This window comes from Perca flavescens, chromosome 12 (genome assembly GCF_004354835.1).
Source record: "Perca flavescens isolate YP-PL-M2 chromosome 12, PFLA_1.0, whole genome shotgun sequence".
Classification (NCBI taxonomy): domain Eukaryota; kingdom Metazoa; phylum Chordata; class Actinopteri; order Perciformes; family Percidae; genus Perca; species Perca flavescens.
Window position 1 is genome coordinate 21960312 of NC_041342.1, and position 24776 is coordinate 21985087.

At 38.8% G+C, this 24776-nt stretch overlaps 1 protein-coding gene across 3 annotated transcripts in view; it reads right to left on the reverse strand.

Moving 5' to 3' along the window:
* glis1a (GLIS family zinc finger 1a) overlaps nucleotides 1-24776 on the reverse strand; it is a 43012-nt gene that overhangs the window by 1468 nt on the left and 16768 nt on the right. Inside the window, exons 1-8 of one of the 3 annotated variants that reach the window (XM_028594065.1) lie at nucleotides 23893-23995; nucleotides 21450-22597; nucleotides 14622-14783; nucleotides 9415-9528; nucleotides 7297-7405; nucleotides 5532-5682; nucleotides 688-818; nucleotides 481-579 (exon numbers count right to left, since the gene is read on the reverse strand). In XM_028594065.1, coding sequence (XP_028449866.1) covers nucleotides 481-579; nucleotides 688-818; nucleotides 5532-5682; nucleotides 7297-7405; nucleotides 9415-9528; nucleotides 14622-14783; nucleotides 21450-22352 — 1669 coding nt within the window. In that variant the 5' untranslated portion in view covers nucleotides 22353-22597; nucleotides 23893-23995. Of the gene's footprint in view, nucleotides 1-480; nucleotides 580-687; nucleotides 819-5531; nucleotides 5683-7296; nucleotides 7406-9414; nucleotides 9529-14621; nucleotides 14784-21449; nucleotides 22598-23892; nucleotides 23996-24776 lie in introns of those variants that run through there. The other 2 variants (XM_028594066.1, XM_028594064.1) reach the window with 2 other exon arrangements.

The window sequence follows — 24776 nt, forward strand, 5'->3', positions numbered from 1 at the left end:
AGCCAGGTATAAAAAGCTTTGTGCGATATTTAGATTTTTATTTTTAATTTTTTTTTATTTTCAGTGTTTCCACTGAAAATATGCATAAATACAGATGGATGGAAACGCTCTTATAGAGAGAAGTTTAAATCCAGCTTACTTTCTCACCAACGCACATCTGGCCAATCACAACGAAAGTAGTGATGGTCAAATGAAGCTTCGTGAACCACTGTCTTTATTTTCTGAGCTCACTAGATGGCGCTCTCTGTTCAACAAAGGGTTGAAAACACACTGAATTGCCATTCCTTTAACCTTTTTCTTTGAACAGAGAGCGCCATCTAGTGAGCTCAGAAAATAAAGACAGTGGTTCGCGAAGCTTCATTTGACCATCACTAAACGAAAGGTGTGGTGGGAGGAGAGGGGAGAGGTTTCAGACGCTGTCCGACCATCCAAGAAGCACTCTGATTGGGGCATATGGACGCCTTTACTCTGCAGTCTTACCTGTAGAGTGTGACGCGCAGGAGGTTGTGAAGTAACTGGCAGGTTCGAAGCCTTCTTCGCTGACCGGTTGAACAACCTTTCCTTCTCCGTACAGACATCCTTGGAGAAGCACAGAGGAAACATCAAGAACAGCACCAAGAACTATACGTCATTCTGATGTGTTGAGGCTGCTGATGTTGAGACATGCTCGGTGGACTCTGTCAGTACCTTGCTGCTGTGACAATACTTGTTGGTGGTTGTAGGTTTTGTGGTAACCCTGCAGCTGGACGTCCCCTCTGTCTGACGAGGAGCTCACGGGGCTGACGTCAGCGGACATGAACAACGATGTGGGTCTGTTCCTGTTGGCGACACAACATCAGGTAGCCCAATTACTCCCCAACATGAACATTTATGTGTGTGAAAAATGATATACACAACCATGAACATTTCAACTTGATTAATGTATGTTTTATTCATAAATGTTGTTGCTTCAAACATTCAAGCACCAATGCCATCGCAGCCTTGGACTCACTTTAAAAACAATCTACTGTTGGTATAGTTATAAAAAAACTAGGTTTTATTAATGTTGAAATTTATGCTGATAACCATTATCTGGCAGTGTGGCAGCAGCTGTGTTATCAGACACAAACACGTAAATACTTAAACCTCTTGTACAAACACTGCAGTTTATACAAGAAAGCGTTTCCACCTTGAGGTGGGGGGCAGGTAATGTAGGCAGGCTTTGTGTGGGGCTGTTGTATCCATCGCTACGCTGCAAGAATGTGCTGACTGTGCACAAACACACTGACTCAACATGGAAACGAATGAGTCAGTTGAGCCAAGTCAACAAGAAGAAAGAAAAGGCAGCCGAATATCTCCCCAAGGAGATATGTAGCTGAAAACCCCCAAAATGGTATTTAACCCCCCCCACAGCTCCTTCAAAGAGCTTGCTCTCAGCATTTCATGTGGCCTGAGGAACTCTCCTGGATGATGTACTGTAGCGTATTGGTCCCCAGAGAGCCAAATGGCCTTGGATTCTGCTGGAAGGGTTTTAGTAGGCTTCATAAACAAGCCAGGTCTGGTCAGAGATACTGATGGCTGCTGGCCAAAAGCGCCTTCTATATTCGCATCTGACCAGCAATAAAAAAAGGAAATGTTTGGAGATTTCTTTACATATCTATCATTTATCATCCCCAGGTTTCTTTATTACACATTTCCCATGTCAAATGCTATTACATTTAATTTAACTCTTTGCATTCAGTGGAGAAACACCATAAAAGCCAAAATTAATCAGAAGGACTTTTTGAAACCCAAACTGATATAACTTACAGATGGCTGCGGCTTACCAAGGTAATAAAGACCAGGCTTTGTATAGGATTATGTAAACAAAGTGGGCTTTGATATAGTAGGCTACAACTGTTAAAATGAATGAGCTGCGATGAATGCGAGCCCCAAGAATTCAACACTTCTCTGGATTCCCTCTCGGTGGCCCCAGAACCATCAGAGCTGACCTTAACTATAAACAACCGCGGCTGTTGCACAGCTTACATTCTTGCAACTCTGCAACAACATAGCTGGGATGTCTGAGCTGTGCCGTGCGCGGCCCTGCTGGGTCGATCTGTCGTTTTGTGGCCGGTGTACCCAAAACTCAGATGCATGAGCTTAACAGAGAGCCTGCGCCTGTTTCTCTGATCATATTTTACCGGCTAAACCCCTTCATCATTTTTCTTTTCTTTCTAACTAACTGCAGCCAGCTGCCCTCCTTATATCTGGAATGAGAAGAATCCTGCTTGCAGAATTTAAGCTCTTATGTTTATATGCACATTATACTGCATTCAGCATTCAACCCACGGCTGCTTTTCTAATAGCAGCATCAGAGGGAATGAGTCGGTTTGCCAAAAGGTGCCAGCATGTGCCCACTAAACTAATCCATTTTCAGTTTTGGCAGAGGAAAGATGCTGTGACATAGATTTACTGGATCGCAGAGAGGATCATGTTAAATATATGTAACACAGAAGGAGATTTAATGTGATCTAAGCGCTACCAATCAAGTACTTAGAGAAACTAGAGTACACTTACTGCATGTTAGAGATACAGTAAATACAAAAATGTGTGGACATGTCAAAACATTTCGGTTAAAGCGTCTATTTGGATCCGATGTCAGTCGGAGCTTCTGCAAAGTAAACTTCATTACTTCTCTTTCCTTAAAATTGTATAATAGTGTTTCTGTGTGAGAGCCATCCTGGTTAGTGTGCCTGTTTCTAATGGAGACGCTGCTGCAAAAAGCCAATCCAGCTCTCCCCGACCACAAAACACACAAACACTGCACATCACAAATACTCGCTGATGGACAAGCCTTAGCGCAGGCCTCTGAATCCCTCAAGTATTAAATAATTAAAAGAAGTCGAAATGGCTCGTCTCAGCCAGAGTAAACACGCGCCTGGCTATGAGGTCAGAGCCTGATGCTGTGAAGCACAGATAATTTACTTTCACGTGTTTAATGTCTCGCTAAGTCATTTGGGGGAAAAACAAGTGCTTGTCTGGTATTGGCTTTGGCAGGCCGTCGTGTACTGCGGGCACCAGTGGGATTCTATGACATCCTCAGTGTCTATAAAGAGACGTCAATGGACAGATTGTGCAGAGCTTCATGGAAGCTCTGGCTGCAGACTTTGAGGAGATGGAGACTGAGAAATTCTGCAATAAGGCGGATTTGTGTTCAGAAAAGAAAAACCCAACTCAACACCTCTGCTAAAGACCTACACATTTGAAAACAACACATGGAAACACTGGACAAATGTAGGTACAATATGTGTATTTGCACTTTGGAATTTATTTTTTTTAACTTAAAGGTGCTCTAAGTGATGCGACGTATATTTTTGGGTTACAACATTTTTTTGTCACATACAGGAAATATCTCCTCACTATCCGCTAGCTGCCTGTCCCCTGAACACACTGTAAAAAAACGCGGTCTCTGTAGACAAACAAAAACAAACTGCGCCAAACTGCCCCAAAAAACCATAACAAACAGTGTTCCAGCCAATAACCGACAAGAAGGAGCTGGTTGAGTCATGAATACCCATTGTGGAAGTAGCCTATGTGCTAACGCTGCTGCAGTGATGGCTCAACCAGCTCCTTTTTGTCGGTTATTGGCTGTAACACTGTTTGTTATGGTTCGTTGTGCAGGTTGGCGCAGTTTGTTTTTGTTGCCGTTTGTGGAGCCTGGGCTGTCTTCAGAGACCGCGTTTTTTTACAGTGTGTTCAGGGGACAGGCAGCTAGTGGAAAAATGTTGTAGCCTAAAATATGCGTCACATCACTTAGAGCACCTTTAAAGGACTTTAAATTGACACTGGTTAGTTAAAAACCTTAACATGATTGTCTCCATATAAATCCATGGGAAACCCTTTAAAAACTGTCTTTTTCAATGAATGTGTTGTTTTTTTATCGTTATTTGTTTTATATTCATTTAAAAAAAAACATCCTCAGCCAAAAAAAAACATCCTCAGCCATCATACATTTTTAACCAGAATTTACAAAAGACCTTAATCCACCCACTTTCAATAATTTTCCTGGCCTGTTTGAGCACTTTTTCAGAAAACAATATACAATACTAATACTACTAATACATAATAATAATAACATTACACAACTAACATAAAACAGTTTTTTCATGAGATGTGGCTGAAAGTTTTAATAATCAGGTGAAAGCTTTAAAAATAAAAGTCCAGTTTTCCAGTAAGTGGACCTTCTGCTAAGAATCTTTTGTCAAACTATTGTTTCCAAGGTCAATAACAAACCTTCAGGCTCAAGGTTATAGGTTTGCGTTTGTGTTCAGAGAGAACAACCCATCTTAACTCATCTGCCAAGACCTAAAGCCCACTTGAACACTTTGTGGAAATACTGGACAATTTCATGTGAAACTATGTGCATTGTATTTGAAGATTTTATATCACTTATTTAACCACCAAAAAATGTTATTTTGGCCCGTATCAATTCTCTTTTATTAGATAGACTGCCGTTGTTGTTACTGTTGTACCAATAAAAGTTAGTTTATGGGCAATTCTTCAATGTCCAATGATTTGAGGCCATATTGTCCAGAAACTGCTGCCTTCAGCTGTATCTTTTTAGTCTAACAGCTACTTTTATACTGGGCTAGACAACATTTGTCTCCCTTTACAGTACACATACATTCTGCGGCCTCCAACTACCCAATCAGTGTAACCACAAAGCCATAACTCCATCTCTGGTGATAACGTCTCTGGTTTATTTAAAAATGCACAAGCTCACATCACTCTCCCTGTTCTTGGGCACGTGCTGAGTCCCAGAGAGGCAAAGAAAAGTCACATCACAACAGGGTTTTGATGGCATCCATGTATTCGAGGTTTAGCACAGCGCAGGCGGGAACAGCTTAGAAGGCATTAAAAAATGCTTTAGTACATAGCAGATCCGTCAAACCAATAAAAGACTTTGGGGTGAATGCCCGAAAATGCACAGAGGAGCAGAAGATCTGGTCAGTTTTCACTATTTTTTATCTTTCATAGAAAATAGCTAAACGGTATCCCATTCAGTTCCATTGTACTGGGCTGGCCGCAGAAGTCCCTGCAGGAGATAACTCAAATCCTTGCCAGACACCACCAGGGGTGAGAGGGAGAGTGGATGAGTGATTTGGATGAACTGATCATTTAAGTTTGCCTCTGGGTACATCACTAGTACAGTAGTAGTAAAATACTTGGTTTTCCAAGAAATAAAGCAATTTAATTTCAAAATGCATGACAGAGAGAACATAAAACAATATTTTTTGACATTTATTGTTTGACAGTTGCATCATTTTGTTACAACTTTACTCAATGAAGAAATAAAACGAGAGCATTAAACAGGAACTCAAAATGGGAAAATTAAACAACAACTACTGTTGAGCTGCCCATGAGCAAGGCACGTAACCTTTATTAACAAGTTGTACAAAGTTTCAAGGAGCACTGCTGAGGAAGCTTGTGTATTTACTGTTTATTTAATAAACAAATAATTGACTTTAGGGCTGCAGCATATTTAACGTCATTGATCTACTTCCACTCACCCCTCTCGAATGCTCCCTGTGCTTGTAATTGAATATATTGGGCTGTTGGCGTTTCCGTCCAAGCTTCGATACCTGGAGGTGGTGTCTGCTGATGGAGGGAGAAACTCCGAATTTGGCCTATTGTAGACAGAGCTGCTGTTTGAGTACACACCTGAAAGAGAGACATAGATTCATAAAGGATTACTTCACTGAAAATCGGTTGCTTCTTTGTGGAGTTTTGTGCAGCTACAGTTAGCTTAGGTTTACAACAGCAACATAGTTTAGATAAAAAGATTATCAGAACGGCCATAGAAACTTCTACACTGTCTGTCTTCATGCTCCCCATATCCCCATCACTTACACTAACACTAATATGGCTAAATACATAGCTGCTAGTTTGTTGCTATGTTGTTCGCGGTGTACCTTTTTTGTACCTCATTCTCCACTGTCCCTGTCCAATGACAGCATAAAAAATACCACTAAAAGTAATAATAAAAAGGAAAACAGTTTATATAAACCCATTTTGCTGGACTCTAATTAATATCCTTGCCTCCAAGCTAAGGCTACACCTAAAGATTATTGCATTCTCAATTTATCTGTCACTTTTTTTTGTTAATTCATTTATCATTTAGTCTATAACATAAAGTATCAAATTTTTCCAAATGTCAAGTTTTGTCTTTCCAACAGTCCAAAACAAACAAACTAACAAATCTAAAAACCTGGAGCTTGTTACTAATAAAAGGAATTATTACAAATGACTGGAATATGTCAATTGATTTTCTGTTCATCACTAATCCATTAATGAACTAATCATTTCAGCACTAAATCAAGCTTTCGTCAAAGCTAACGGCTAAGAAACTAACTGCGCACACACATGGACATGTAGAGTAGTTTGACATGTTTCTATGGACATTTTAATATTTTTTTCACAGTAAAAGTCAAGTCTTTTGTAACAGTTCAAATCCAAGCTGACTACAGCTATCGGTCCCTGCAAATAATCAAAATACAAACTTTCCAGAGGCACATTTCTAACCTATTTTTTTAATACTAAAAACATTTTTGGTGGTGCCCGTTTAATCTGTAACACAAATACAAGCAGGGATTTCAACACTTGGCTTTGAGTTTAAGGGCAGCTGATGATAGCATACAGTATGTATGTCATACAGTATGTCACCATAAATCCAGCATACATACAGTAATGTACATACAAAGGTATATATAGTTTTTAACATTTGGCCATTTGTGATAAGGAGAAAGTCCTCTTGGGACATTTTTAAAATTACACACTGACATGCTTGTTTCACCCTGAAAAAAACATAGCTGGTAGAGTGCCGTTTGAGGCTTTTCCCTCAAAGTCTTCTGGGTAAAACTGCAAGTAATCTGAAGTAATAGACATGGACAGCTCCCCTGGACACTCTCCCCTCTCTTTTGCCAACTGAGCCTCAGTGTACCTGACAGCTTCTTGATCCCGGTTCAGCCATTGAAAGGGAAAGAAAAAGAGCTTGGCTGGAAAACCGGTTTGGAGAAGCTGAGGGACGGGCGGGGAGAGGGCCAACTTGCCCACAGTCAGTGCCCGGTAATTGGACAAGGTAAACACTGGCATGATGAGCTATCATCGAAGGAATGGGAGAGGAAAAGGAGCAAATGAGGCCATGGGAGAGAATAATAGAGACAGCTTAACAGCCCAGGTGTTTGGGCAATAACCCTTTTCTTTGTTTTTACTAATTTCCAGATAGGTGTTGGAGACTAAACACAGATTTCCATTTGATTTTTCTACCGTTTCTACCTGTGAAGTCATCTAAGCTGGGTAAAGGTGAGCTGTTTCCTTGGTGGAGATGCTTCCTTGCCAGACAATCGCTCAATATGTCCGATTCCAGCATTGTGTGCACCTGAACCTGTCAAACAGACCAAATACAGATGTTCATATAGAAGTATATCGTGGTACATTTAGTATCATGTTTTTACGTTGGTGAGCATGTGCCTGCATGTAGGGATGAGAGTAATGATGTTAATGCTGCAGTTTACTTGTCTTCCAATTGTGTTTTGCTGTTGAGCAACACAGCTCCCATGGAGCTACATTTTTATATGATTCACTTCTCTTTTGATTACATACAGTAGATCAATTGAAAACAGTAAGATTTCTGCAGGCAGTTTCTACTGTTCATTTTTCACAGAGATGATGATTGAACCAGATGCCTGATTCTAGTTTCGTCTTGTGATCCAGCTTCTTGAGGTACAAAATCCAGAAATCTTGTTAGGCAATCTTATTCCAAGATGTTCTAACAAAGTTAAGGCAAGACAATTTACTTTACTATCCAGAGTTAACAGAGGATCCCCCAGGACTTTCCAAAACAACTTTGGCTTGCGAAGGACACCCAGGAACCACAAGAGAGGTATGACTAATCAGCGGAAAACATGCACCCAAACCAGTGTTTATGAAGATACAAACTTCAATAGCTGTGACGCATCAGCTGAAAGAAATGTATAACCGTGAGCAGCTTATGAAGTGCATGTTTAACATGTCAAAGTCCTCTTGAGCCCCACAGGGTTTACTCCAGTGCAAGGCGTGTTAGCCGTGTCACAACTTACAAGCACACGTGTTTCTTTTTAAACCAAACAAGGCATGGGAATACACACAAAGCCCCAGTGTCACTCAGGTCCATAGAAAACAAACAAGGCCCAGATAACATTGAACAATAGGATCCCTATTCTGACTTCCAGGGAGTGTGTGTAATACTTTGTTTTGTTGTATTTCACCCTACTGAGTCATAAACATGCTTGCTCTCTCCTCCTGTTACTCTCCATGTCTTTCTCTCAGAAACATGCAGAGACAGTGTGCTACCTGGAACCACAAGGTGCTACCTAGAACCTCTGACCCCTGAGAAATTCCTCTGTTAAAGAAGTTCTTTGAAAGGCAAGAACCATTTCACTTCTTTTAATTAAACTTAATTCTATTCTTTCATACTGTCTTCTCAAGTCTACACAGGATACAGGATCTCTGTCCCTTCCATTTTTTCTCTCATAAACTACTGTGTTCAAATGTCATCCTGTATGTGATATCTAATACTTGTATTTCTGCCCTTAGATAATTAGCAGGTCTGAGTATAATATTTTCCCCTGAGTTATGAGCCCCTTATGATCCTTACTGTTAACATTGTTTATACTTTTGTTTTTTTCAGTTTGATATTTGCACTCTTTCTTACTAAATAAAGTTCTATCTTATCTTACATTTATCTAATTATTGAATATAATGACCATATTTTATACCCATCTTTTGAATATACTGTATAAATATCTTTAAATTGGACCACTTTCATACAGAGTCATGAATTGTGGTTTTTATGTCGAATTATACTTGTCATGGCAGAAAAACTTCTGAAACAATATTAGCATCATCCTAAAACTGCACTGAAACCAAGATTAGTAAACAGCAGCTCACTAATTTAGGGTGAACCACTGGATGGAAATGGATCTAATTTCCGTACAATATAAAATTTCAATGAAACTTAATAAAATGTCACTGTCAATCTGAGGTCAAGGAGCAAGATGACATGACGTCAAGTAATGAAGAAATAGTTTATGGGGGCTTCGTGGTGTCATAGCGGTTAAGGACCTTGACCATGTAACCGCAATGCCAGTGGTTTGAGTCCAGCGGTGTACCTTTGTTGTACATCATTCTCCACTGTCCCTGTCCAATGACAGCATAACAAATACCACTACAAGTAATAATAAAAAGGAAAACAGATTATATAAACCCCTTTTGCTAGACTCTTATTAATACCCTTGCCACATCTGATATAATCTAGTTTTAGAAACACAGGGAGGTTTTATTAAAGATGTTAGTGATCAGTATTCTGCCCTCAGCTAAATGTCCAACATCTAAGAACATAACTGCGTTTGTTACCTTGACCTCTGTCTCCTGATGGCCTTTGGCTGAATGAGCTTTGACGTGCTTTCGTAGCGAGCTGGGATCGGTGTAGCGTTTGGTGCATCCTGGGATCTGACAGGCGTACGGCTTCTGTGAACGAACCATGACAAGAAGAGGAAAAGAGAAGTGAGGGAAAAAAAACAAGGAGAGAAAACTATGAGGGAATGGAGAAGGCAATACTGTGGAGTACTCTGAAGTGTGTTTCCATGTTTCAAAAATATAATCAGACATATAACATATCCAAAACATGACACTTTCTGTGGATACTTGAAAAACATGCCACCACAACAACAATGCGTCAAATAAATAAAGTGGAGTAAAAAGTATAAAGTAAGTTAAGTAGTTAACTTAACTTACCTAAATATTGTACTTCAGTACAGTACTTGAGTAAAAGTACTTTACTTACTTTCTATCACTGGACATATTGGTACAGACCAAACCCTATATTACTTAAATATACTTTCTATCAAGACTCACACAGATTCGGGACTTTGTAAATCAGGTTACAACATTCAACACATGTAATGGTTTATGGATATGATGTCAAACACAAAATCTAATTGTGTTTACTAATAATAGTACAAGTTTAGTTGAGTCACATCCGGATGGTTTACAGGTGTGATGCTGTTTACAGTAGTCCTGTTTGTTATAGGTGAGGTAACTTAACATGACATCTGTACAAACAGAGAGAGGAAGGACACGGAGCTTATGTCAACATTTTACATAATGCACTCCTCAACTGAAAATGGAGTATATTTACCTTTCGTCTGCAGGCTTAAGGAGAGGAAGAGAGAGAAGAGTTAAGAGGAACAGATGTGGATAGACGTCCTCCTGTTCAGCCATACATTAACTTTTTTATAATGTAACCTTTAGATTATCGTTCTACCTGCAATCAGTATATAAATAAAAAAGACCATTTATTTTAGCAGGTAATTTCTAGATGGAGTAAACCCTTCAGGGCAAAGGTTCAAAGGTCATTTCAAAATAAATAATAAATATGGAAGATGCTTTGAAGTTTCTGCTCTTGGAGACCGTGTCGCCTGTATTTCACAATCTCATCAGAGTTGTACGTTTAAGTGAGTAAATGAGCTCATTTCCATGAATCTAATTCATTACAGGTTTTTTTCCCCTTTGTCATTATGGAGTGTTTCACCAGGTGGATTGAATTAAGTTTTCATGAAAACACATGTACATTATTATTTTTCTATTGGGGGGAGGGGGGGATTTAAGCCTTTATTGGATAAGAAAGCTGAGAGAGGGGGGGAAGACATGCAGGAAAACCATCACAGGTCAGATTCAAACCCTGGATCTTCTGCTTCGAGTGCATGCGCGCCTGCTCTACCAACTGAGCTTAACCGGCCACACTACATGTGCACATTATTTAGTTGAATCTTGTAGGTTAACTTACTAGACTCTGAACATCACAAGTAAAAAATAATGACCTACTGTATGTAGTGCTACCGAGAACCAACTAACCCAATGTTGAGTCTGTGAGGAATATGTGTTCAAGAAACAAAGGGTCAGGACTAATGTATGATCAGAATGGCATGTTTGCACTTCTTCTTTTTCTTTTTTTATTGTCCGTTTGCTTTTTTAGTTGTTTTTTTTAATCCCAAAGTGTTTGTTTATATTTATCTAAAGACAGAAATACATTTCAGATATGCAATTACTCTAACACAGATCTGGCATCAGAGCAAGTGCTCCTCCTTAGAGCCTGACGTTGCAATATCCTGCTGTTATGAAACTGTTTCTAAACAATATTCCCCGGGTGGTGAAAAGGATAATGAAGTGTTAAACTCTAACTGTCCTTGTATGCTTAGCGATTGCATGCATAGTGGTTGTTATGTCAGCTGCTTAAAAATTAGGACATAAATTATACCCGTGAGTGTGCAATTGCGTGTGTCAAAATGATACAAATACTGAAAAACATAAGTCGACAGGACAGATTAAACAAAGCTTTCCTGTGTAATGTTGCAATTCAAGATGTTATGACTGAAATGCTTTAAGTGATAAAGGAGTCACAGTCAAACAGAAAAAAAACTAAAGTAAATGTTTAATTTGTTGTTTCGATTGGTCACTTATTAATTCACTACGGAAGCGTAGTGCTGAAACAAAAATCAGTATTACCTTAAACCCCACCTTGCAGGGTTTATTTTCTAACGAATTTGCGCAATTTGCTTGTTGGTAATAAACATTTAAACTGTTACCCAACAACATCAAATAGAATGGATATCACAAAACGGAATAAAATACGAAAAAGTTGTACTATTTTACAGCGGTTTGCAATGATTCTCCTTTCCCCCACAATGCATTGCATTACATCACGTTGGGGAGATGACAGACGAAAGCCCCGTCTCGGTTCACTGTCTATGGTCACGGTCTGTGGACCGGTCTTGCAAAATATGGCTTTTGGTCTCGCCCGAGCCCATGTGTCTTTGTTATGTGTATAATAAGTAGTTTTGGCGAGCTAACCACGACAGTATTGTCGCCCACAATCAACCTCTGCTGCTAAATACAGTCAATCTTCAGTGATATTTGAAATGGAGACACATGAATGTGTTAGCTGTCGTGGTTAGCTTGCCGAAACTACTGCCCAAGCGGTTGGCTGGCTACGCAACGTTAGCTAATTCCGCTAGCATACGTACAGGCTAACTATAGCCAGTTAGCTTTGTTTGTAACATAACAAAAATGATGCCTTCTATTTTCTAGATCTAGATAAGTTAACCGGTACTTATCTGAACTAACGACATGATTACTGTCACTAGATATAAAGAAAACATTGACTTTCACTCTGTGCTATTCACTGACAGTAAAAACCCCTCTTCCTCATCCCAGTCAATCACCATAGTTCTAGTACTAGGCTGAGGCACGTCTCCCCAACGTGACGTCATCACCGAATTGCATTAAAAAACCAACTAATACCCAAAACGACAAAAACTGGCCTTTAACACTATTTGGAGACATTTTTAACAATGATATACATACATTATGTTGAGTGCTTTATGTAGACATTAATCAACAGTGGTGGTTAACCTGCAACATGGGCTTTGAAAGTTTATTGTAATCACAAGATGTTTTTCACGTAATAACAAGATATTTTCACATTATTTCAACATACAAACTTATCAAGTTATATCTATCACATTATAACGTGGAAAGTTTCACGTCAAAAGTGATAATTTATTCTTATAACGTGATACTTTTCATGTTATAACGCTATACTTTTCATGTTATACCGAAAATCAATACAGTTTTTAAAATGCACTAGGTGACAAATATACTGATTAAAAACTAAAAAAACAAGCAAGATTGTCAGGTTATGTAAGCTGCAAATTTGAGTTGAGAGCAGTCTGCATGAGACTGACCTCATTTTGGAAACAAATCTTTCATAGCATGATTGTTATTTATAACATTAGTAACACAATACAAGATATTTAGTCAAACTTAAATAACTTGTATTGACACCAGTCTTTTCTTGGCTGGTTGTTATACTATATTCAGCAAGTATTTACATTGAGACAGTTCTGGGACACATCTGGGGCTCCAGGATGGCGCCAGATAGGTCTGATCCTTGATTTGTGACGCAACTGCAAAGTCGCTATTAGCCAGCGTGAAACCACAAAAAGGAGAAAAATAACTTTCTCCTCTTTTTGTAACAACACTGGAGTGCAATGTACAGCTCCATCTCAACCGTGTAATAAGAGATCTGATTTGCTGGATTATTGGTAAGTCCTCATCGCTTGTCAGCAGGAGTAAAAATAACTGTGGTTTTTAGAATAAATCCAAAGCATGTATGTAGTTTCACAATCCGAAAGAATGTTCTGTACTGTATGCACAAAGAGGAGGAAAGAGGGGAGCAGTGGCACTTTAAATTAAAGTGAAACCCTTTTTTACCAACAAATGATATAGATCACAAATAAATCTGTGTAAAGCCTACAGGAGTCAGGTTTTATACTCTACAGCTCATTTCAGACATGGGATACGTACGTTGCTTCATCTACATGTTAAAGTGACGGCTTATAGTCATTAAGTCATAGATGAGTTTTACGTAAATGTTCCCTGTGACTTGATGCAAAAAGTGATGGAAAGGATTCAGATCCTTTACTTAAAAGAGCAATACGCCGATTTAGCACTGCACCCAAGTAACCAAATCGATGCAGCAGAACCAGAGACATTGTCCTTTTTATTCCACACATTTGTCAACACCTGGTGCCTACATTACCCACAATGCAACTCGACCGCTGACACAAAATCTTCAAAGTGACTCATTACTACTGCTGTAAGATGAATGTAGTAGAGTAAAAGTTTCAATATTTGTCTTTGAAATGCAGTGACATAGAAGTATAAAACACCATAAAATGGAAATACAAGTACCTAAAAATTTAGTTTAAAGTTTGGATTTCAAGGAAGAAGAGCATTTTCTGTTTTCTCTCAGGTTGTATCAGTGGTAGATTTCATAACTTCTTTTACCGCAGAAGCCTTCATTTATGACCAACCCCTGATACATTTTCCTGTCAGTTTCATAATTTAAGGTTATTAGATGGGGAATTCTGCTGTCTGTTTTCTAAAGCAGAAGATGTTGAGCTGAGACTCTCAATTTCATTCCTTAAATGCTCCACTGCGGAATGTAAAGCTCTTTGATTTTGATATTCACTCATCCATGCAGTTGGCATGAATCATAGCTTCATAGTTGTCGCCAAAAGCTAGTTTTTTTTAATTTTTTTATTAAAATTCTGCTAGAATCCTGCTTGATTTCTAATGAAACTGTTTTTGGTTACTGTAACATGAAATACGGTAACATGAAATGTTGCTGTTTAACTGAGCTTTTTAAACTCTTTTTCAAGACAACACAAAGAGGAAAAAACTGTATGCATGGAGAAACGACTTGATATTGACTCATTCGCAGTGTTTCATGGTTTATTGAATTTCTTTTCATTGTGCATCAAAGATGTCAATTAAGTGATACATTTATCACAGAGGTCTTAACTAAGCGGTCATTTTTTCGCTCTCTGTATGTTTTACTGCGTGCTCCTGCTGACTAAGGATGCTGTGTGCAATACTATAACTGATAGTTGTTCACTGGCTTCATATTATACATAAACTTGCATGGTAAAATAAGGTGCTTTTAAAATGTAAAGTGCCGTCTTAAAAACGTGTAGTGTGTGTGGCTGTGTGTTACTCACCGTGTCCAGATGTGTGCGCTGGTGTTTGGCCCGGTCACTGGAGTTGCTGAAGGCCTTGAGGCAGCCGGGATGCTGGCAGATGTACGGTTTCTCTCCTGTGTGGCTCCTCAGGTGGATCTTCAGGTTCTCTAGACGTGAAAACGCCTTGGAGCAGCCCTCAAACTGACAAGGAAAATATAAACAAACGGGTCTTACTACAACCTGACACATCCATCATTTGAAGAGAGTGACATCTAATATTAAAAGGTTTTCTTGAGTAGGAGGCAGCTTAAAGGTAAGTTAGGTCAGGGCTATGAAGTGGTATCATGAGGCCCAGTACATTTATAACCCCACCGCCACAGGTTAGCAGGGCTTTTATAGGTCAAAACAAAAATGAATATTGGGCTTCCATAGAAACGCTCACCCAACTTTTGGCACATTTTACTGTGTATTGACAACTAATGCATATTTAGTATTTAATGATTCAACCAGGGACAAAATATAACATTGCAAAATGCAAGGCAGTTTGAATTTTATTGGATCTTGAAGTCATTTAAATTAATTTTATCTCACTTCTGGAAACCAAGAGGAGTTAAAACATCAGATCTTTTGTCTTCTTATACAAATCATAAACAAATCTCTTCTGCACCTATAAAAGTATGTTAACTTGTAACTAACTCATAACACATAACAGAACAGAATGATGTTGAAGTCTGATCCAACAGAAATAACTAGTAAAGAGGTAATATATCACAATTTAAATTCATACATTTTAGGTTATTAATATAAACTTCAGGTAATGGCCTTCTCCCAAATAGAAATTGGAACAAAACCACATACACAGACACACACATGCAGGCACGCACGCACCCACCCATAAAAGACCGTGGTAGGTTCCGCTAAAAGCGTTTCTTTTGGGCTCGAGCCAGACAAGAAGCAAATATCAGCAGGCTTCACACTGCAGGCAGTAAACTAAAGCTTTAAAACTTTACTGTGTCACATTCAATCTCAAATCTCAGAGTTAAAGGAGAATTCCGGTCAATTTCAACACGTTGTTTGTAAATTTGGAGTACTGTCAGTAGAGAGAAAAACAAAAACAATCGGTGTTGCCTACACCATGTTATCCTCATGCTAGCGTTAGCACCCAGGAGGCTGAAACAGGGCAAGTTTAAAACGTGCTTTTAGCCTCTTAACATGTTCGAAATGAATATTACGACAAAGAATAACATGACATTTAAATAAGATGAATGCCCTATATACTTTAGAGACATTAAAACAATTTAATTCAGGTACAGCTTTGTTTCTGAAAAGGATTTATACCATTTTGCTAACGAGTCTTCAAATGAGATCCAGGTCTCATTGTGAAATTAAATTACAAGAATAAAACCTTTCATCCTTTTTAAACCAATCCAGAGGAAAAAAAACAGTTTCTCTACCCAAAATTCATTCCAGGGGTTTTATTAGGTCTTGCTAATGAGACAGTAAATGTCAGTCACCTCGTTTAGTTTAATAAGTCTGTTTATAAAACCACTACATCATGGTGATTAATTAATCCAAAGCTTGAAATTGCCTTGACAAAAAAAGAAAAAGAAAGAAAGAAATGAAACCCATAAAAATAAAGACCACTGACTGAAATATTAAAATGCTCAAACGCATAAGAATACACATCTTCAGTATAAGCACACAGATAACTGAGGAAAGGGAGGACATACAGCAACATGCTGAAAATGTTGCAGCTTTATGAACAGAGCAGACAAACCTAAACACATTAGTTTAAGTTGTTTGAAAGGAGGAAAGACTTCAAGCTCCTTAATCTTGCTTGTCAGTTTACCCTATGGCTACTGTAGTTCAATTGTTTTACAAAAAATAAATAAATAAAACTAATGTAACCCCAGCCTTATGAATATATATATATATGGCTCGTAAATAGAAACAGATTCCTAAAGTCTTTGACAGAGTAGAAATACGAACACAGCATAATTTAAACTCTGTTGCAGTTTATGTACTTTATATCCTTGTCATAACAGCGTTTCCTTTATTTTTACATAAAAATGGGGAGAGGAAAACAAATTCTAAGAAACTCAAGGAAACTATACATTAATCTTTACTCTGCCAGAGTCAGACATTTAAAGAGGTTTAGGTTTATCTTGCCTTTACATTTAGTTTAATTCTTAAAATCTGTACTGTCATTTGTCATGCTTCCCATTTCAGTTTTTTTATTTATTACTGTGTGTACACAGGATTAAAGGCTGAGATAGTAAACAACAATCCCATGAAAAGACAATGACAACAATGTGTTAGTCCATCTGTCAAAACTTTCTGACTTACTGTCTGTGGCTATGAGCTCCAACGGGTTCTACGAAGATGTCTTATTTTTATTTTTATTTTTTTTTAAATAAAAGGCCCAGTGATTTCCTAAAACAGCTGGGCACTATTTTTTTTTACTCAGACATGATGGATACTGCATTTTTTGGGGACCATCTACAGCTGCAGATTAAAACTCATTTACTGCTTCAATGATTATTGTCTATAGGTATTTTCGGCATAAGGTCGGCCAAATTAAACATCAAAATACGTTGTTTGTAACCTCCTTTAGAATGATACATAGATGTTCGGCAGGACGACATCATTTGTCTGCGTCTTCCAAAACGCTTACAAATCACTGGTAAAAAATAAATCACTTTATGATGTGACAACACCATGGTTTTGGTTTGGTTAGGTTTAGGCACAAAACAACTTGGCTAGGTTTAGGGAAAGACCATGGTTTGGGTTAAAATTAGTGCTTTATTAAGGTTATGAGAGCTTCTTCTTCATGGAGACAATAGTATATGGGACAATCGTGGACATGCTTTAAGAAACTCAAAGGGGACAGCCGGTTGGAAACGAGAAACAAACAACGGTCTTTTGTGTTAAAGGCCAACATTTTGTTGGCCCATCCAACCACCTCAACCTGTTTCGCTCTATAACAAAGTCACCTGACTTCCTCATTTGCGCCTGCCATAATAACTATGGCTGCTGGAGGACTTGAACATTTAAACATTCATTGTCGTTTTGGAGCACTTACTGAAACAACTGATGCTGTCATTTTTCTTGGGAGGACAGTCTTGGCGATGTATGTGAGACTGACTCATAAGATATTTTATATATAAGATTTCATTATAATAAAGAAAACCTGTCAGCCAGTGCAGCACCGTGGCTCATAGATATACTTTCCATGTTTGTTTTCTGACAACATTGGAGGTCTATGGCACATAGTATATATATATATATATATATATATATATATATATATATATATATATATATATATATATATACATACATATATATATATATAGATACATACATATATATATACTGTATATATATATATATATATCAGGGTGATGATCTTGCCTACAGAAGAGAGGTGCAGTCTTTTTACACCTGGTGTGAGTCTAACTTTATGAAACTGAACGTAGGAAAGACCAAAGAACTTGTTATTGATTTTAGGAAGAAAAAAGAGAAGGTCCTTCCAGTTACAATTAATGGGCAGTTGATTGAAATTGTGCAGTCATAAATTCTTAGGTATATACCTGGACGAAAAATTAAACTGGAAGGAGAATACGAATGTCCTAATGAAGAAGGCTCAGTCGAGATTGTTCTTTTTGAGAAAACTTAGATCATTCAACATCAGCACAAAGCTCTTAAATGTTTTTTATCAAGGGATTTTGGCTAGCGTACTTTTTTATGCTGTACTGTGCTGGGGAGGCAGTATATCTGTTGAGGACAAAAATAGGATAAACAAGTTAATCAAGAGAGCTGGTTCAGTTATTGGTCTTAACCAGGATGTACTGGAGGTTACTGTAGAGAAGAGGATTAGTTCAAAACTAAAAATTGTCCTACTTTTTGAAGGGCATCCATTACACCCTCTGTTCAAAGGACTCCGAAGCTCTTTCAGTTAACCATTGGATATTATTTTTGTCTTTTATAATTTATTTATTTATTTATTGTCTCCTTATCACGGTCTATTGGTCTACTAGTCCAGAATTATTTGTTTATTTGTTTTTTAGTTGTGTATTGTGTTCGATTGCTGTATGGTTGGTGGCAAACCAGTTTCCCTATCGGGATTAATAAAGTTTTTTCAATTCAATTCAATTCAATAGATACTTATACATATACATATATATTAGGGCTGTCAATCGATTAAAAAAAATTAACTAATTAATTGCACAATTTGCTGTAATTAATCGCAATTAATCGCTTTTTTAAATTGAGACTGAAGCTTATAATAGTGAACTATCTTAGTACAATATGAGATCGTATTCTAAACGGCCGCCAAGACAGTCTGGCTTTGGATTTCTGGAGAAAACAAACCCATGTGACGCGTTCGTCCAATCAGCTGCCGGTTTTCATTACTTGGGCAACAATACAGAGTAGCGCCGCCTGCTGTTATGGAGACGTATTACGTTTCTCAGCCGCCACATGAAGTAAACAAACACAGCTGCGTTCATTTTTTTTAACGAGTTAAATATTAAAAAATTAACGCAAAAATTAACGCGTTAATTTTGACAGCCCTAATATATATATATATATATATATATATATATATATATATATATATATATATATATACTATACACACAGGATATACAGGATGACTCTACCATGGTGGATTTAAAAACGCTTTGGGAACTTGTGTTTACAGCCTGAGTAACACCTGTCTGATCTGAGATTTGACATAACGAGCTGGTAAATGAGGCTGAATTCATTAACACACACTGACTACATTCATGTGAGGGATTCATTTTTCCATTGCTGCACTAGGTATGACTTAATTTACATGTTTTGGCATGAGTGCTGAATGAAAATAAAATTACATTATTCATGTGTGGGTTTTTTGGTGTTGATTTCATTTTATTAATCTCTTTGCAGGCAACTCTCCACAGTAATGTATTTACAAGATGGCAGCATATTAGGTCATTTTAATGAAGTAATTCACTTAAGTAGGGAGCGTGTCCCTGAGTAAAGATTTCTGAATGAATTATTAATCTGAGTCTCAGGTTGATGACAGCGAAAGAGTCGCTGGGGAATAACGGAGAGAGTTACTCACTCTCGGGGACGGGGATTTGGCGCCGAACTGAAGGTCATCATGGGACAGACGTGTTCAAGCAGCAAAAGTTGAGTTTCAGAAAATGACTCGTGACAGAAGTGATGCTCTGCTGGAGCTCAAAAGCTACTTTTGTGATGGTCAATGCAGAAACATCACAGTCTGTCTCTTTTTGGACCTGACCAGGTCTGGTTTTGTCTTTATCTTTAGTGTGTGTCTTGAATTTTTAAAATTCATGTGCTTCTTTTGTTGTATTGTCATTTTTGAGTTTATTATCCATCGTCTTTATAAACAGCCTGCACTTTTTACTCTACAAGACAAGTTGCTCAGACACATGAAAAGGCAAGAAATGCTCAAAATGTAGTGTTGTCATTGCAGTTGCAAAATGTCTTTACAAAACAAGTTATTTGGGGGATTTTTGATCAGTTTTAAAGTAGTAAGAAGTAATGAAAAAAAAAAAGCCACAGTGACCCATTAGATGAAGAGTTACAGCAACTCCTCAGCAAGGTAACCAACTTACTACTGTCCTGATGTTGTGTGGAAAACTGTGGAAGTGTGGCGTTCACAATTTCTCAGAGCCCACAGTAATATATCTTCAGTCTGCTTTGTCACATATGACAAAGAAAAGCAGCAAATCCTGACATTTAAGAAGTTGAAACAAGAGAATATTTGGTATTTTTGCTTGAAAAAATCAGTTGACTCATTTAATTAATTAATTGATCATTTCAGCTCTGTAATAAATCTGATTGTGGTTGCTCATGACATTATAACTTCCTTATAAAGACGATATTAGTTTGTTGTTCACACCAGCTGCTCTTCTGTTATATTTCTGACAAAATAGGAAAAAGAAGTGTTTGTTGCCCCAAAAATTCTGGAACTTGTAGTCTAAAACCGCACATGCTGTTACCAGGGTAACCACAAGAGTCACCAAATTAACCAGGATTGAGGGATTAAAATTCTATGTGTTTGTATTTCAGAATACAAGAGACTTCAAAAGGCAGGAACGAGTTTCTCTATGAGAACAGCGTTTTTACAGGAATTAATGATTTGTCAGTTTAATACATCACTACTTAATAACTATAAATTAATTGCATTTGTCACAATAATTACAGGGCGATCAGCAGGATTTTGGATGCTCAGTTCTACAGACACATCTTCCATTCATTCAACGCTGCCATGTTTCTTCATCTGGCATGCATGAGTAAGGGAAAACCTGTCATAAGGAGAGGAAACCATTGGATCATCTCTCTGTCTAACAGACTCTTGATCATCGGCTGCAGAGTGAAGTCGAGACGTATGTAAACATGTTAATGCCTTTCAAAACCCGTTAACCTCTAAACGGCCCATTTGTCCCATTCTGACGCCGCACGGGGACCTGGTGGTGCTGCAAAATAGCCTCGGGAATTAACTTGTTTTGGTGGAACATGTGTACGTTCAAAAGTTGTTTTAGTCGTGCAACAGAAAACTCAGATTGGACAGATAGTCTAGCTAGCTGTCTTGATTTACCCTGCTGATATCTGAGGAACAGTTAACCACAGTCCTCATAAATCGACCGGAGTTTAAAATACCAACACATAAGAAGAGTAGGTAACGGACATCCGGCCGAAAAGAAGGACATACGGTGAAATTTTCGTCGGCAACGGAGCAATCCCGGAGGTGGAAGGTCGTGGATATGGACTAGCAGTTTGATTACTCCAAACACATTGCTCTATAACACCTCTAGTGGCCAGATATACTCCACAGGGCGGAAACAAACTCACCATGCATTTATTGGGTTTTTCTCCAGAGTGGACCCTCATGTGGATTAGCAGCTTGTAGCGGGCGTTGAAGGGTTTGTGGCGTCGCACGCAGCCGGTCCAGAAACAGGAAAACTCTTCCCCTTTGCGTTGGTCAATGTGCACCTTCTCGATGTGCCTCACCAGCTCCTCCTGACTGCTGTAAGTGGCACTACAGTCGATCCAGTGGCATGGCTGGTCCTGTTGGTCCACTGTGGGGTTGTGGCCTATGGGTCCATTAAGCCTTGGGAAATGAAGTGAGTTGCTGTCCTGACCTTGGAGGGGCTGGCCCACATAAAACAGCTCCCCTTGCTGGTTGTTAACTTGAAACGGATCCCTCTTACATGGCAAGAAATCATCTGCAGGCTCTTGTTTTATTGAGCGATACTCCTCCTGTATCTTTCGTTGTAGATTAGGAGTCTTGTTGCCACCAGGTGCATCAGAAAGAGGCAAGGAAGAGGTAAAAAATGAAGCTGATGAAGAGGAGGAAGATGAAAGAGAGGAGGGTGGCAAGCCAAAATGGGGCGAAGTGGCACAGCTAGTGAGCACATAGGATAAAGGGAGGGAGGGCTGGGGGTAACAGCTATACCTTTGGGTGTTGTTTTTAGGATCTATGTGCGCTGTGGTGGCAAAGTCCTCCATAGGCTTTTCTATGTGGGATCCAGCGGTCTTACAGCTGAGCAGGGAGGTGAGGTCCCGGCCCAGCGAGGACAGGGACAGGGAAGACCTTGGAAGACAGCACACACCCTGTCCACCTGAATGTATCGAGGACTGACAGAAGCCGCCAGAAGACAGTGGCGCCTGAAGGTCCTCCGCATCCTCAAACACACTTCCAAAACCAGGAAGAGTCAGCTGGACGTCTGGAGGCCCGAGGTCAGGGGGCCACATCCTGGCCCCCCGCTCGCTGACTTCCACCAAGAGATCCTTTCAGTAAAATCTTTGAGGCCGATTCTCTTGGAGCAACTTTAGGAATCCATTGGAGGGAAACCAATCTCCAGCATCTTTCAATTCTCAAATGTAATCAAATTAGGTTCATTTTCAGCTGCTGGCATCTTCTCATTTCAACCCCAGCATGTGTAATCTTCTGTCATTTGTTCCAAGCTGCTGCGTGGTCAGTCATCTCTCATGCTGCGCTGTTAGAGAAAGAAACCAAACCCACATGAGTCATCTTGAAAGACAAACAGCACAAATACAAAACACTTTCTGAAACATATCACATAACAGCATTAAGATAGCCTGACATCGTCATACTCAGATTCTAGTCAGAATACGAACTTCCCGACCTCAAATGTTGTGGGCGGGGCTAAGTTCGGCTGGCATCCAGGCTAGCATTAGGAACCAGCGGGGGAAGAAATACCCATCTTTACTTAAGTAAATGTACCAATATAAAAATGTAAAAAATACTCCATTACAGTAAAAGTTCTGGATTCAAAATCCTATTTATGTAAAAAGACAGAGGTATTATCAGCAAAATGTTCTTAAAATATCAAAAGTAAAAAGAATGTCTCCTGTGGCTGATATGTCATATGTTAGATTGCTGATACAAATGTATTAGTTAATTAGCTAATGTGTTAGTTTTAACTTCTTGACATACAGTAAGGTACTTTAATCAAGGGGTTGGGTCCCTCCCGAGGGCAACAAGATAAATCTGTATTCATTTTTGGATTTTTCTCTTTTCTGTATATATTTTGAGAGAATTGAACAGTTATTTAAATGAACCTGTCTGATAAGTTTGTAGGGGAAATGTCTCTTTGGTAAAAGTGCTAACAACTAGACATCTCAAATGGTACATGATGTCCCAACTAGACACTACTTCTTTGTAAGAGGTCACAAGCAAAAGCGTTCCCAAATATGCTTATTTTATTTATTTTTTTATATATAAGTTTATCATAGCTGACTTAAGTGAAATCACTTTATCAGACTTCACACAGCTCCTTCTGGACAGTGGTGCAATGTTACTAAGTAAATTTATCAAGTATAAGTAAAAATTTGAGGTACTTGCACTCTACCATTTTATGCTACTACTGCACTGCAATTCAGAGGGAAATGTACTTTTTACTCCTCTACATTTTTACTTTTGATACTTTAAGTACATTTTAGCAATAATACTAGCCACATAAGACTACTGTACAGTACTGGAGTAAATGCACATAACACATTCCACCACTGTTGTGAACTAATATTAGCTAAACTCACTCAGGATTTGCTCATTGCAATGTTGCAAAGCTATGACTCAGCTGCTGTGACAACTTGCCACGCCATTTGAAGGGTTGAAACATAAAACCAAAAATGTGTCACACTCTGAAAGTTATTCCCTCATTTCCAGCCATCGGCAACTTTGTGTTCAATCATTAACAACAAATGGACCAAGATGACCAGCAGAGAAGGTCCCAGATGAAGTAAAACCAAAACAAACAGCGTGTCCGACCTTCTTGTCAGCAGGCTTCAATCAAACAGCTCTGAGTCTGTCGCTGCAGCGAGTGTATATTTGGTTTCCTTTGAGCTGCTGTAACAGTCGGGGCTGATTCATCCCTTCAGGCATTAAGGCCACCCTTGTAGCAAACAGCCAGGCGTTGTGTAGCAGCCGATTGCCTGGAACCTGGTCCAGATGCTTGTTAACAGAGGACGAGTAATGGACCACATCTCTCTGCTAGCTAGTCCTGCAGGACAGGGAGACTGGAAAATAGTGGGTCAAACAGAAGTTCCCCCACCCCTGTCACATATACAGTAGCTCTACTGTGCAATAGTCCTTGAGTGTTTATTAGAAAAGACCTTATTTCCAGTGTTTTCTGCCATCCACCAGATATTGATGATCTAATTTACAGGATCCCCGCCACGTGTAATTAGTCATCGGAAAGATTCAATGGGATGGATATTATATGAGCCAGAAACCAGACACAGCTAAGATGATGAGTAAGTACACTTCTGTAGTTATATTAGCTGACAAAGGAGTCACTAAGTGTAGGTTCATGCTGAAAGTTTCCTGGTATAGTCTGGTTTACAGTTTTATGATTCTTCCCGTAAATTGCTGGAGTTCCCCCCCACCAGAGTCATGTAACAGAGCAGTCATGGGAACTGTGGTTGAATCTTAATTAGAGAGGTTGCAATGTGTCCGTGTGTCAACAACTTGAACAGTATTATTGATTCTAGTGTAGCATAAGTGGTTTGGTATGTTTGAAACTTTGCAAAATTGCAACATAGTACCTGTTGATCTGAGAACTAAAACCAATATTAGAGTTTTTGGGCCAGACAGTGGGATTTCAGATGCAAACAAAACATTAAATTCACAACAATCAATCATTTGATTAATGA